General features: G+C 39.1%; 1 protein-coding gene across 1 annotated transcript; it reads left to right on the top strand.

The window, feature by feature from the left end:
- The first annotated feature begins 561 nt into the window (after positions 1-561).
- RFC4 (replication factor C subunit 4) lies at positions 562-14,040 on the top strand. Its single transcript, XM_004322338.4, has 11 exons — positions 562-840; positions 2,210-2,352; positions 4,091-4,169; positions 7,611-7,690; positions 9,583-9,702; positions 11,358-11,501; positions 11,794-11,914; positions 12,457-12,582; positions 13,539-13,619; positions 13,692-13,808; positions 13,890-14,040. The coding sequence occupies exons 2-11, from the start codon at positions 2,222-2,224 to the stop codon at positions 13,983-13,985; spliced, it is 1,095 nt and encodes a 364-aa protein (XP_004322386.1). The 5' UTR covers positions 562-840; positions 2,210-2,221; the 3' UTR covers positions 13,986-14,040.
- Positions 14,041-14,179: the final 139 nt, after the last annotated feature.

The raw sequence follows: 14,179 nt of genomic DNA, 5'->3' as shown, positions 1-14,179 counted from the left end.
ACACACGGTTTGCTCCGCGACGACCAAGCCGGAGGGAGAGGGCGGGGATCTTCACGGCGCCCTCTTCTGGCGAAGGATAGACTCCACCCTCCCCAATCCCCGCCCTTCTTTGGGGTGAAGCAGGTTGCAGGCCGAATTGTGTCGCCGCAGAAATGTCAGTGACATGCCCATGACTGCCAATGAATTACAGCTTCTGCAGGCTCGTACCTACAAAAGAGAGTGGACCTCCACGATTCGAGGCCCACAAGCCCCTCCTCAACCGCCCTAGCGGGTCAGGGCTCCCGGAGCCCTCCCCGCCCCCGTCCGCTGAGCAGGCGGGTCTTCGGCCCCAGCCTCTCCTACAGACGGCAGCTCTCAAGTTCCCTTGCCCCGCAGCCTCTAGTCGGAGGGCTACGTCGGGACAGGATGGAGCTTTATTTACACCTCCGGACTCATTCCCATCCAGCCCGGCATCCCCGAGAGTCCGCGTGTCTCAGCTTAAACACCACAGAATAGGAGGATACGGCTCCCTTAAGGTGGGGCGCGCGCAGCAGGCCGGAAGTGACGTTTGACGTGCGGCGTGTTCCCGCCCTGCCTTTCGCCGCTGTTCGGTGGCGGGAACTCAGGCTGCTTGGTGACGGCGGCTACCGTAAGGGTTTCCCCCCGCCACTCTGGCGGCTCGGGGCTTCCTGGGCCTGAGAGTCTCCGCTTGGGGAACGGGGCTAAGACTTCGCGACCACCTCGTCCTTTCCCTGCTGCGGAAACCTCAGGAACGAGCCGGTGGCGTCCTAGCTCTCACGACGTGCAGCTAAAAGGCCCAGGCAGTGCCGGGGGACACACGCGGGGAGCCGGGGAGAACAGGTGACCAGCCGGAGAAATTGCGAGGACTGCCTTCGCTTTCCTCTACTCCTGTGCCCTCGATGCCCCTGTGATGTCTTCCACCTCTTGCGCACTCCTTGGTCTACGGGTGGCTCAGTCTAGCATCGTTCAGAGCCCTGCTTTGGGCGGTATTACTGTTTGGCAGCCTGTGGCAGGGACTGAGTAATCCAATAACGTTAAAAACCTTAGTTGTTTACAGATGTTAACAATTTATTTTATTTATTGATTATACCCATATGCCAAGCACAGAGCTGTGTGTTTGCACGATTCTTTTATTTGACCCAGTTGCCTTATGAAATGGGCCTTAGCTCATTTACAGAAGGCGAAACTGAGTCTGATAAGTGGTAATTCAGTCACCAAATCTTATGGAGCATTTATTCTGTGCCAGGCACTGGAGACACAGCAGTGAAAAAAATAGAATTGCCATTAATGCTGGGGATTTTCAGACAAACTATCCCTAAAAACAGCCTTTTGCTGCCTGCAGAACGTTTACCTGAATGTTAATAGTGCTTATCTTCTGGGTGAGATTTTGAATTTTTAAAACTCCTCATGCTTTTCCAAATTGTTTTGGTTTCTTCAAATGAGCATGCTATGAGAAAAACAGCTGTTTCCATTTTAACAACAGTGTCTCGCCTCCCCCCTCGCCCCCCCTCCCGCCTTCCCCTCCCCACAAAAGCTTCTGTCTGAAGGCAGGCACGGGCTCTGCCCATAAAATAGGCTCTCCAGCGGCGCTTTAGGCCCAAGAGAAGTGGAGGTTCTCATTTTTGGTCCCAGTACTCCTCCTAATTGCTGAGTTCATTCCAGGGTCTGAGCTAGAGTTAGGCCCATGACGGAAGAGACTGTTGAGACCCATGTACAGTTTGGCCATTAATGCCATCATGGTTATCAAAAAGTTGGTTAAAGTTATAGAACTTTGTTCTATAAGTCCCTCACTATAAGTAGATTTGTAAAAAATATTTATTTATAGATTTTGGCTGTGCCGGGTCTTAGTTGCGGCACACAGGATCTTCGTTGCAGCACACAGGATCTTTAGCTTGTGGCATGCATGTGGGATCGAATTCCCCGACCAGGGTTCAAACCCGGGCCCCCTGCATTGGGAGCTCTGAGTCTTACCCACTGTGCCATCAGGGAAGTCCCTATAAGTAGATTTTAAGTTCCTTCAGCACTTTGGCCTTTTTCCTGTCCCTGTAGTCCTCAGTAGAATGCATTCAAAGGATGCTAGGTCATGGGGTGATGTCCTTCATTTAATATTTTTTGAATGTCTTTGCACAAGGTTAAGTGTGCTTTCAGGCTGTACTTCCTCATGATGGTTTCAAAAGAGCTTTTCCTTTTCTGTCTTGCACCTGGTCAGGGTGAAGTAACCATGCAGGCATTTCTAAAAGGCACATCTATCAGCAGTAAACCACCATTGACTAAGGATCGAGGAGTAGCTGCCACTGCCAGAAGTAGTGGAGAGAACAAGAAAGCTAAACCTGTTCCGTGGGTGGAAAAATAGTAAGAACGCTTTTGTTTTTGTTGAAATAGTTAATAAATTATCTCTCTGACCAGTTTTGATCACTTTTTTTTTTTAATTTAAGAGGAGGATGATTTGCCTTGTTTAAATGTTGCCTTAAAAGTCACCCAATTATATAAGTCATAGAACCTTGGAACTGAAATGTACCTTAGAATAATCTAGTTGAATTCACGTATTTTCTGAATGAACTACAGCCTTCTCTGTAACTCAGGTCTATGGTTTTTGGGGCTGGGATACAGCAGTGAAGAAAACAGTTTCTATAAGCTCTTAGGAGTTCGACTTAAGTCCAAATAATCTGTTCCTCTTTTCATTACTGATAGCTGAAAATTGTTGAGTTTTTGTTTATACATTTTTGGCAAAAACAGCACCTGAAGTGGCTCTTTTTTTTTTTTTTTTTTTTCCCGGTATGCGGGCCTCTCACTGCTGTGGCCTCTCCCGTTGCGGAGCACAGGCTCCGGACACGCAGGCTCAGCGGCCATGGCTCACGGGCCCAGCCGCTCCGTGGCACGTGGGATCTTCCCGGACGGGGCACGAACCCACGTCCCCTGCATCGGCAGGCGGACTCCCAACCACTGCGCCACCAGGGAAGCCCCTGAAGTGGCTCTTAAATTTCAGTCAGCTAAGTGATATCATAACAAGTAGTTGGAACCCCTGGTGTACCCTCAGTTATTACCAAAGGATTACAGATTACTTATAAGGCAAGTAAGGCCCTCATAAGTTTTGTTTGGCACCAACAATGCTTTTAAAAATTGGAAATTTCACATAAAAGTCTAGAAACTTTTAATTAAATAAATTAGATAAGGGGAAAAATCTAGATTTTCAGACTTAGGAGACTAGGCAGCACTAGATGCAAGTTCTCACCTGAAAACACTTAGATGGATGTGTGTACTACTCATTTTGGAAAGGTATATATTCCTCACTTCACCATAGTCCCTACTAGTGTCTCTTGTCTTACACTCGAATTCTTCACTCTTGTTATCTGCCTGGACTCTGCAGGTATTTTAATATGAAACCCTGGTTTATAATATACACTGGTTTTCCAAGATAACATTATCTGACATAAAATATCTGCCCAGCGTTGGCCTGATTAGTTAGAAAAGTATAAATCAAAGAAAAACTTTTGTTTAGTTAGCTAAGCACAGAGCCTGACTTAGGGTTGGGAGTATAACTTCGTTTAACATCATTAGTTAACAATGTAAGACAAAAATTACACTCCATATTGGTTAAACTTGTTATTTTGTTAACCCTCAATGAAGTGAATAGGTATGCATTTTTTGTGCAGTTAGGTGATAGGAGAAATTGGTATTAACCCATTAACAACATAGTAACATATATGTAACTTTGTTACCTATCTTGAGGTTGCTAAATAGGTCTCCCTTTTTAGTTTAGGGGCACGTTGTCAAAACATAATATTACTTTCTAGGCAAATGTTCATTTTACATTTTGAACCAGTTGGCATTTGTGATGTTATAAAATCCTTTTGCATAGTTTTTATAAGCACAACAGATATAAGCAATGCACCTGGAAAAGTGAAAAATTACTTCATTCCTCAGTATATATTTGCATAAAGTAAATATAGATGGGGTTTCCACATCCAATTATGAAAGTTTCTCATTTCATACTGATATGAGAGAGTTATCATTGATATTTTAGCAAAAGGAGAGACTTCTGTGGCTACTATAATACACTGAATAACTTCTCTCTCTCTTTTTTCTCCAGTCGCCCAAAATATGTGGATGAAGTTGCTTTCCAGGAAGAAGTGGTTGCAGTGCTAAAAAAGTCTTTAGAAGGAGCTGATGTGAGTAGCAGATGCTGTCTAAAGTCATTGGGAGATTTAATTTATTCACCCTCTTCCTTTATAGCCTCCGGCCCCCTTTAAATACTATCCTGTATATACAGTAGGCCCTTGATTACTATTTGTACAATGGATGATTAGTTCAACAAATATTTGTTGAGCATCTCCTTTTCTGTTCTATGGCATTGTTATATGGTACTCAAGTGGAGATCATTGAGCAAGACAGGCTAGGTCCCTTTGCTCGTGAGCTTTTATTTTGGTGGGGAGAGACACAGAAGAATAAACACGTAAGCAAAATAAATTATAGAATTATAGATAATGATATAGGCACTATAAGGGAGAGTCAAAGATTCTTTGACCGTATGATTGCTCACTTAATTTTAGGATTTGGTTTGAACTACAATACAAAAAAAATTGAGTCTTTAGTTCTGCTTATGGCATCATGTCCCCTGCTGTGATATGTGGGATAAAATGTCATTGAGTGACTTGCATTTTAGATTAATTCAGAGACAAACCATATGAAGAATTAGCAATTTAAAATTGTATATGATAAAGTGTTTTAAGAACTTAGTGGAAGAAGGGAAACAGTTGCAGGTGAAAGTGGGATGTGGTTTTTACTTTATTCCCAAGATTTTCTTCCCTCCTCTCAACCTGGCTGCTTTGAATTAGAGGTTCCTTGGTTTTTGCTGCCATTGGTCTCTTCCTGGAATTACACTGCAACAGTATATATTTTGAAAGAAGTTATATTTATAAAACTGTTGAAAATCTTTTTCTTTACCAGTATTTTTTTGATTTGATCCAAATATCTTTAGCTTTTAATTTTATAATAGTATATAATTTAAATTGCATGGTAATATTTACACAGATTGCAGGACATGATGTATTTTTTTTTTTTTCGGTATGCGTGCCTCTCACTGTTGTGGCCTCTCCCGTTGCGGAGCACAGGCTCCGGACGCGCAGGCTCAGCGGCCATGGCTCACAGGCCCAGCCGCTCCGCGGCATGTGGGATCTTCCCGGACCGGGGCACGAACCCGTGTCCCCTGCATCGGCAGGCGGACTCTCAACCACTGCGCCACCAGGGAAGCCCCATGATGTATTTTAATTGCTGGGGTTCTCAACTCTTTTGACAAATGTAGTGGGATTATGATCCAGTTCTTTATACCATCTAATTTATGAGGCTGAACTAAGAACTTTCTTCTTTATCCACTTGTTTAATGATTTGTTTCTTTTCAGACTTAAGGTTTTTGAAACTTAAAGTTGAAGTAATTTTTTTAACTCTAAAGGGTAAAGGAAAAAATTCATTCCTTCATTTATATTAAAGGGTTTTACAGTAGAATTATAAGAGATTTTTCAGAAATCGATTTTTAGAACTGCTAGTCCATGTACAGTTCTTAAATGCATATATATATATATATATATATATATACACATCAGACTGTTACATAATGTAGGGTTTAGTAATTTAACCATGTTTTAAAGGATTTAAATTATTGTAATAGTTGACTGGATGAATCATTACAACTACTGAGGTAGTTGGATCAAAATAACAGTTACAACCTTAAAAATGAAGACGCCTAGGAGGTTTTGCTTTTGCTTTTGTTTTTAAATAGTGAATCTCATAGTTTGTATCTTAAGCTGTATGTTACCAGTGTAACAGTAATAGTCTTTTAACTAATACATTTATATGTTGGTTTATTTACTTGGTGCATACTGAGTACTGTAGAAGATGCTGAGAATATAGATGTGAATAGAACAAATAAGGTTCTTCACCTTCTCAAGCTTCTCATATAGTGAGGTGAATGGGTATTTTGCAATTAAACCTAACAGTTACATAAATAACAATAAATAATTGCAAATTACATCAAGTGCAACAAAGACCAGTGAGAGAATAACAGAGGAAACCCTCTTTAGATTGGGAGGTCAGGGAAGGCTTCTGACTTGTAATGCAGTAGGAGTTGCCAGACAGAAGAATGGAGTCATACCCCAGCTCATGGGGGACAGCATATGTGCAGACCAGAAAGTGCTTAGCTGTTGAAGGCCATTGTAAGTTGGAACTTAGAAAGTGTGAGAGGTGGTGAGCAGATCATGGACATCCTTGTAGGTTATGGTAAGCAGGGTGATTTTTTTTGTCTGTTTTGTTTTTCTAAGTGGAGTATGAATACAGTGAATAGCTTTAAGTAGCAAGCAGAGTGGCATCTGATTTGGGTGAAGAATGAATGGCTGGGAGCGGGGAAGGTTAGGCAAGAGTGGAAGCAAATAAACTATACTGCTTAGTTTCCTATGTGCAGTGATTTCCGTACATGAAAGAAATGTATGGTTTCATGGAGAAAGACAAATATATATCACTTATATTCGGAATCTAAAAGAAAATGATACAAATGAACTTATTTACAAAACAGAATTAGTGACCAAACTTAATTGTTACCGGGGGGAAGCGGTGGTGGGGGGATAGATTGGGAGTTTAGGGTTGACATGTACACATTGCTATATTTAAAATAGATAACCAACAAGGACCTGCTATATAGCATAGGGAACTCTGCTCAATACTCTGTAATAACCTAAATGGGAAAAGAATTTGAAAAAGAATAGATATATGTATAACTGAATCACTCTGCTATACACCTGAAACACACAACATTGTAAATCAGCTGTACTCCAATATGAAATAAAATTAAAAGAAAAAAAGAATGTACAGTTTAATTACAGTGCTCATTAGAATTTAGTACATTTGTTAATCTGTACCACAGATCAGTTGCCTATTTGATAGGCGCCAAGCCAGCTAGACTTAAGGTATAAAAGAAGATAACTAGTTATTTAATCTTATCCTGTCTTCCACTGATGAAATCTCCCTGATACATGCGGGTATCCCTACAGGCAGGGTATGTAATCATGATGTGGACCATGGCCTGGCACTTAAAAGATGCTTGTTTTTTTTTAATATTTCTGTTCTTGGAATTTTAGCTCATGCAAAGCCCCAGTATGCCATTTTCATTCCTTTTTCCTCAGTATTGGCCCAATCCAATTTGGTCTGTGTTCCTTTTGAAGCAACTGACATCTTTATAAAATATAACATCTTGCCCAGTCCTAAGCCTAGGTGTGGGACAGGGAACTGACAGAAGCCTAGTATTCCCTTCAGAAATAAGAGGTTTTTAATTCCAGCTTTGAAAATCCCACCTAAGTATTAGATTAGGTGTAGAACAATCATAAATATTGATTCAGCTTAAGATATTAGAAAGATCTCTTAGGGAAAAATGATGGTGTTTGTGAAAAAGCAGGATTTAGTACTGTTATTACTGTGATACCAGTTATATTAAGAAATCCTTGTATTCAGATATATATGCCCTATTAGGGAAGTCATTGCACTGTTCCATAGACATTTTCAGTCACTTTCACCTATTTGTGCCAGAATACAATTTTTAAAAAAATAAAATTTAACTTCTACAGCTCCCTAATCTCTTGTTTTACGGCCCACCTGGAACTGGAAAAACATCCACTATTTTGGCAGCAGCTAGGGAACTCTTTGGGTAAGTTGAAATCTCTCTCTCTCTCTCTCTTTTTTAAAGACTTGACGCTAAGAATCTCTGGTACTGCTTTTCATTCTCTAAAACTTTGCATTTGGTTTTTCTGAGGTTGTTGGGTTTATTTTTGTTCTGAATTTTTTAATAATCCAGCTGACCCATTTCCAGTTCCTCCCCTCCAATAAATTAGCTTGCCTGTATCTTTTGTAACCTTTATTCTGAACCGTGTTCAAATGTTTGAGTGTACTACAAGGAGCCTTGTGATTTTTTTCATCACTTTAGCTCTTTCATTATGATTTTGGAAACCAGAAGACCCTATCTCCAGTCATGCTGATAGTTTCATGACTTTTAGTGGTCGTGTTCACATCTGTCATAGAATTTGCTATTTGATGCTACTGATGCGCACCACCCCTTCTTGAGTTCCTTCTTGCTCTGGACTTGCCAGGGCCTGCCTCTCGAGTGGCTGGGCCAGCTCCTTGCCCTCAAGTATCCTGAGTATAAGAGTGTGTGGTAGTTGAGGCAGTATGATTCCAGGTACAGCAGAAAATCTCTATGAGCCACCTTCTTATTCAGTCCTAGACTGACTGTCTCAGCTTAGCCAACTGTTGTACTAGAGGAGCCCTTTACCTAAGGTTAAAAGACACGTATCAGCCATGTCTGATATCTGTGCAACATGCACCAACATAACAAAGGCTATCTTTAATTAATCCAGAATTTTAATATCAGGCATATGGCCTAAGGGTACATGTGAAATCCTACACATGAAGATAATTAGATGCCTCTGAAACCACCAAATATATAAGGATAATCAGTTCTGTTGAAATGTGAAGGAGGACAAAAGGGGAAGCTGCTCTGAACTGAGGATTTTATTTGACAGCAACTTTCATTTTCCCAAGGAAATTTTAAGAGAGCTTTTTTGATTATTCTACAACTCAATCAGTTAGATCCAGTCTGAATCATCCTTAGCGATGTAGTCATCATGAAACTGTTAAGTATAGTTTATTATTGGTTGTTCTACAGTAGGTTAGTCCAAATTATATAACTTGTAAAATATTTTTTTTAAATGTTTGTCTTGATAGACCTAAAAGGACTTAACTATAAATTCCACATTTAATAGTATATGTGGTTTTAAAATAGAAAATACATGCACGGAGCTTTCTAGATGTTTATGCCCATAGAAAAATGCGTAGGGTATCATGCTATTTAGGAAAAATAAAGACAAAATCCCAACTCTTTTTTTTCTATTAAAAAAAATATACACATATATATAGAAAAATAACTAGAAGGAAGTCTTCAAAACAGGGTTTGGCAGTGTGTGCCAGGTATTTTTATTTTCTTTTGTGTTCTCAGATTTTCCTACAGTTACTTTTAATAATTTTTTTTAAAAAACTCACTTAAAAATTAACTGTTCATTTTTGATCCAGTAATTTTCCTTACAGCAAACTACTTTATGGAAATAATTCAAAATATGCTACATTGCAGCATTATTTAAAATTGTAACATATTTAAAACTATCTAAATGTCTAATAACAGAAGTATGTTAAGTAAATTAAATGATGGTACAATCTTAGGTTAGAAAGTTATATAGCTATTAAAATGGTTTTTACAGTGTTTATCATGACATGGCAAGATGCTTATGATACAGTCCAAAGTGGAAAATTGACTTAAAATTTAGTACATTATCATCTATTTTTTTAAATGCATGGAAAAAAGCCAGAATGTTAACTGTATGCCTTTGCAAAAGAGAAAATACAGAATGAATTGTATACCTTCTATTCATATTGTTTACTAGGTGTATTTTAAACTACTGAAAAATGTACAAATGTTAAAATATGGTATAAACCTGGGTTACTTATATGCTCTGTGATGTTTCATAATTTTTTTTCATTTTGACATAGGCCTGAACTTTTTCGATTAAGAGTTCTTGAGTTAAATGCATCTGATGAACGTGGAATACAAGTAGTTAGAGAGAAAGTGAAGAATTTTGCCCAATTAACTGTGACAGGAAGCCGTTCAGAGTAAGTAAGCTCACCTTCCCTTCTCTATGCCATGTCATTGTATTTGTTTAAAAAACATGTTTCTGCCAGATTTTCAACTTCTTTTTCATGTTATATTGTATTTTTATCTAAATTATTTAAACCTAGAAATGACCTTTCCATTATAGTAACTAATTTTAAGTTATTTAGCTGTCAAGGGGTTTTAATCGATATTTGTCTAAGGAGTATTTATTAATCAAATGTGATGGTTTGGTTGTACACTCATAATAAAAATCCTGATTTTTGCTATTATGTTATTTTTTTAAAGTCCTATCATATATCTTAAGCTTCAGTGTATATTTCATAGTTGGTGACAATGTAAAACCTTGTCCAAACTGGGACACATTGAGTGAAAAAGGAGTTGTTACTAATAATAATTGAATAGGGGTGTTTACGCAACTGTGTATATTCCTTAGGTTGCAAAGTTCCAAGGTTAAATTTTTGGTACCTGGCATATATTTAAATTTATATCAGAGCACACTTAGGAATTTGTAGAAAGTGAATAACACAATTTTTGATATCCACCTTGGATTGACAATGTATATAAATCACATACATGATAAGGGACTTAGATCAAGAATAAAGAACCCTTACGGGGCTTCCCTGGTGGCGCAGTGGTTGAGAGTCCGCCTGCTGATGCAGGGGACACGGGTTCGTGCCCCGGTCCGGGAGGATCCCACATGCCGCGGAGCGGCTGGGCCCGTGAGCCATGGCCGCTGAGCCTGTGCGTCGGGAGCCTGTGCTCCGCAACCGGAGAGGCCACGACAGTGAGAGGCCCGCGTACCGCAAAAAAAAAAAAAAAAAAAAAGAAAAGAACCCTTACAACTCAATAATAAAAAGACAACCCAATTTAAAAATGGGCAAAGGATCTGAATAGACATTACTCTAAGGAAAATACACAAATGGTCAATAAGCATATCAAAACATGCTCATCAACGTCATGAGCCATTAGAGAAATGCAAATCAAACCCATGATGAAATACCACTTTACACCCACTAGGATGGCTGTAATCAAAAAGACAGAAAATAACAAGTATTAGCAAGGATGTGGAGAAATTGGAACCCTTATACATTGCTGGTTGGAATGTAAAATGGTGCAGCCATCTTGAAAACAGTTTGGCAGTTCTCCTATGAGTTACCATATGACCCAGCAATTCCAGTCCTAGAATATATACTGACAAGAAATGAAAACATATACACATATACACAAATGTTCATATCAGCATTATTCACAGTAGTCAAAACATGGAAACAACCCAGTATCCAACTAAAGAATGGATGAATGAAACGTAGTATATCCATCCATTTGCCATAGTATTTGACAATAAAAAGAAATGAAGTAATGATATACAACAACATGGATGAACCTCGAAAACATTAAGCGAAAGAAGCCAATCACAAAAGACAATGTATTAAGTTGACAACATGTGGTTCCATTTATATGAAGTGTCCAGAATAGACAAATCTGTGGAAACAGAAAGTAGAGATTCCTGATTGCCTATGGCTGGGACAGTTGGGAGAGGAAAAAATGACTCCTAAGGGTCACAGGGTTTCCTTTTGGGGTGATGAGAATGTTCCAAAATTAGATTGTGATAATGATGTGTGAATTATAACTCCTTTGTGTTTCTCTGAATCAGTGGGAAGCCATGTCCTCCTTTTAAAATTGTGATCCTGGATGAAGCAGATTCTATGACCTCAGCTGCTCAGGCAGCTTTAAGACGTACCATGGAGAAAGAGTCTAAAACCACCCGATTCTGTCTCATCTGTAACTATGTCAGTCGGTATGTGTAATGCCCTCAAGGTGGATGCAAGGCAGCCTTATTTTGATAGACCCAAATAGGGAGAGAAAAAATTTAAATGTTTCAAGGCTACATTAGTTTCTCCATCACATCTTTTTTTTTTTTTTAACATCTTTATTGGGGTAAAATTGCTTTACAAAGGTGTGTTAGTTTTTGCTTTGTAACAAAGTGAATCAGTTATCTCCATCAAATCTTGATTTGTTCTTGACAAAAATGAGTTCTTCTGGGGAGTTTCTTCTTTAGCCGCTGATTTGTTTTTTCCAATATTTTACAGAATAATTGAACCTCTGACCTCTAGATGTTCTAAATTCCGCTTCAAACCTCTGTCAGATAAAATTCAAGAGCAGCGATTACTAGACATCGCTGATAAAGAACATATCAAAATTAGCAATGAGGTAATCACTGTTATTACTATTGTAAATTACTAATTCCTTTGATGAATGCCTATGAAGAGGCACTTCCTGAAAGTCAAATTTGTGTTGCTTCAATTTCTGATGCCGACTCTTCAGGCAAAGTTAAGCTAAATAAACAATGTCTAGGAATTACTGGTTCAGCCTTTCTGTTGCTACTAGAAGTTTATTATCTGTCAATACTTCAGAGACTGAAAGCTGAGGCAGATTTCATGTTAGGATGCAAATTCTGCGACAGCCAATCTCTGCATGACAGCGTACTCCACTTGTCATTATACCCATACTCCACTGCAAGGACTAATTTGGTATGATGAAATTCTGGCAGTAATAGAATGTATAGGCCCTTATTCATTATAACAGAACTTAACTGTAATTTGAATTCTCCTTGCTGTATGTAATCATGGCTGTCTCCATGAATTCTGCCGCTATAGAACTGACATTTCTTCAAAAATGGAAATAGATTTTGTTTTTCCCCCAGTACATCCTTAATTGGCCATTAACAGGTTAAAGAACTTTTTTCTCTTCAGGGACTAGCTCATCTTGTTAAAGTGTCAGAAGGAGACTTAAGGAAAGCCATTACATTTCTTCAAAGTGCTACTCGATTAACAGGTGGAAAGGAGGTCACAGAAAAGGTGATCACAGACATTGCTGGGGTAAGAGCACTGGATATTCTGAAATTTTTAGTTTGCTTTTCTGTGGCTTTTAGAAAATTTTTAATTTTTATATATATATGGAGTGCTTATTATGTGCTTAGTCCCATTCAGGCTGCTGTAACAAATGCCATAGGCTGAGTGGCTTATAAACAAAAATCAGTTCCAGAGGCTGGGAATCCAAGATCAAGGTGCCCACAGATTGAGTGCCTGAGGACACACTTCCTAGTTGAGTAGACTCCTAGTTCACGGATGGCCTTAACCTCTCTGCACCATCCTGTGGCAAAAAGCAGCTTTCTGAGCTTTTTAGGAGCACTAATCCCATTCATGAGGGTTCCACTCTCCTATCACCTGCCAAAGGTGCCACCTCCAAATACATTAGGGATTTTTAACATGAATTTTGAGGGAATATAAACATTTGTACCATTCTGGGAGTTAGCAGAATGCTGCAGGCAGGCAGGGATGTGGCAGATATCAGATATCTAACATCTAACATGTCAGATATGTTAACAGATATCCCTTTTCTTACAAAGGAAAAAGGGTCATATCCAACTTATAATTAAATCATTAAAGCAATTCTCTTGTGCCACACCCTTGTCTTCAGGTTTCATTTTGTATTGTAATGAAACATAAACCAACCCATCTCTGCATTTTGTTAGTGGCATCTTAGAAACAGGATGTTTCCAGAGTTTGTTTCAGGTCCAGTAGCTTTCTCCATCACCTGTCTGGAGACCAGATGAGCATAAGGGTTAAAGCTGACCCTTTGTCAGTTCTTTGCCCTCCCAACTCCGTATGTATGGATTCAGTTTATCAGGTAGCAGTTCCACGCTTGAAGTGGCACATGTCCTAGCATAGAAAACCAGGGAGTTTGCACAGGCTTGGCAGAGAAACAAGTCAACCATCTTCACCAAGAAACTTTATGCTTTATTTTTAATTAATTCATTCTTTAATTATTTTAGGTAATACCAGCTGAAACAATTGATGGAGTATTTGCTGCATGTCAGAGTGGCTCTTTTGACAAACTAGAAGCTGTGGTAAAGGTAAAGACACTTTACTAAACTGGTGGGGAGGGATGGAAATCATACCAAAATCATTTTCTTTTTCTGCTACAGGACTTAATAGATGAGGGTCATGCAGCAACTCAGCTTGTAAATCAACTTCATGATGGGGTTGTAGAAAATGATAACCTTTCTGATAAACAGAAATCTGTTATTACAGAAAAACTTGCTGTAAGTAGGCATCTTCTACATTTCAGCACAGCATACACACCTGAAAGGGAAATTACTTACTAATCTTTCATTTTCTTGTAGGAAGTTGATAAATGTTTAGCAGATGGTGCTGATGAACATCTACAGCTGATCGACCTCTGCGCAACTGTCATGCAGCAGTTAACTCAGAATTGTTAAAACATATTCAGCATGTATTTTTGTGAACAATTTAAAATAAAATGACTAAAGCACCTTTAAAGTGAATATACAATTTATTTAACATTCAAACTTCATTAAGACATGTGCAATATGGCAATTTTACTGGGGTAAACGTTTAACCCTATCTAGGATGATTGCTTGCTGGGGCTTAGCAACAGGGTCCAGTTCACACT

This window comes from Tursiops truncatus, chromosome 4 (genome assembly GCF_011762595.2).
Source record: "Tursiops truncatus isolate mTurTru1 chromosome 4, mTurTru1.mat.Y, whole genome shotgun sequence".
NCBI classification, from domain to species: Eukaryota; Metazoa; Chordata; class Mammalia; order Artiodactyla; family Delphinidae; genus Tursiops; species Tursiops truncatus.
This window is presented reverse-complemented; position numbering and strand designations above follow the sequence as displayed.

What these genes read in the sequence shown, in the direction of transcription:
- RFC4 (XM_004322338.4), top strand. Translation starts at nt 2,222, where the DNA reads ATGCAGGCATTTCTAAAAGGCACATCTATCAGCAGTAAACCACCATTG. An exon ending in GTTCCGTGGGTGGAAAAATA is followed by an intron (nt 2,353 to 4,090) that starts GTAAGAACGCTT and finishes TTTTTTCTCCAG; the next exon opens with TCGCCCAAAATATGTGGATG. An exon ending in AGTCTTTAGAAGGAGCTGAT is followed by an intron (nt 4,170 to 7,610) that starts GTGAGTAGCAGA and finishes TAACTTCTACAG; the next exon opens with CTCCCTAATCTCTTGTTTTA.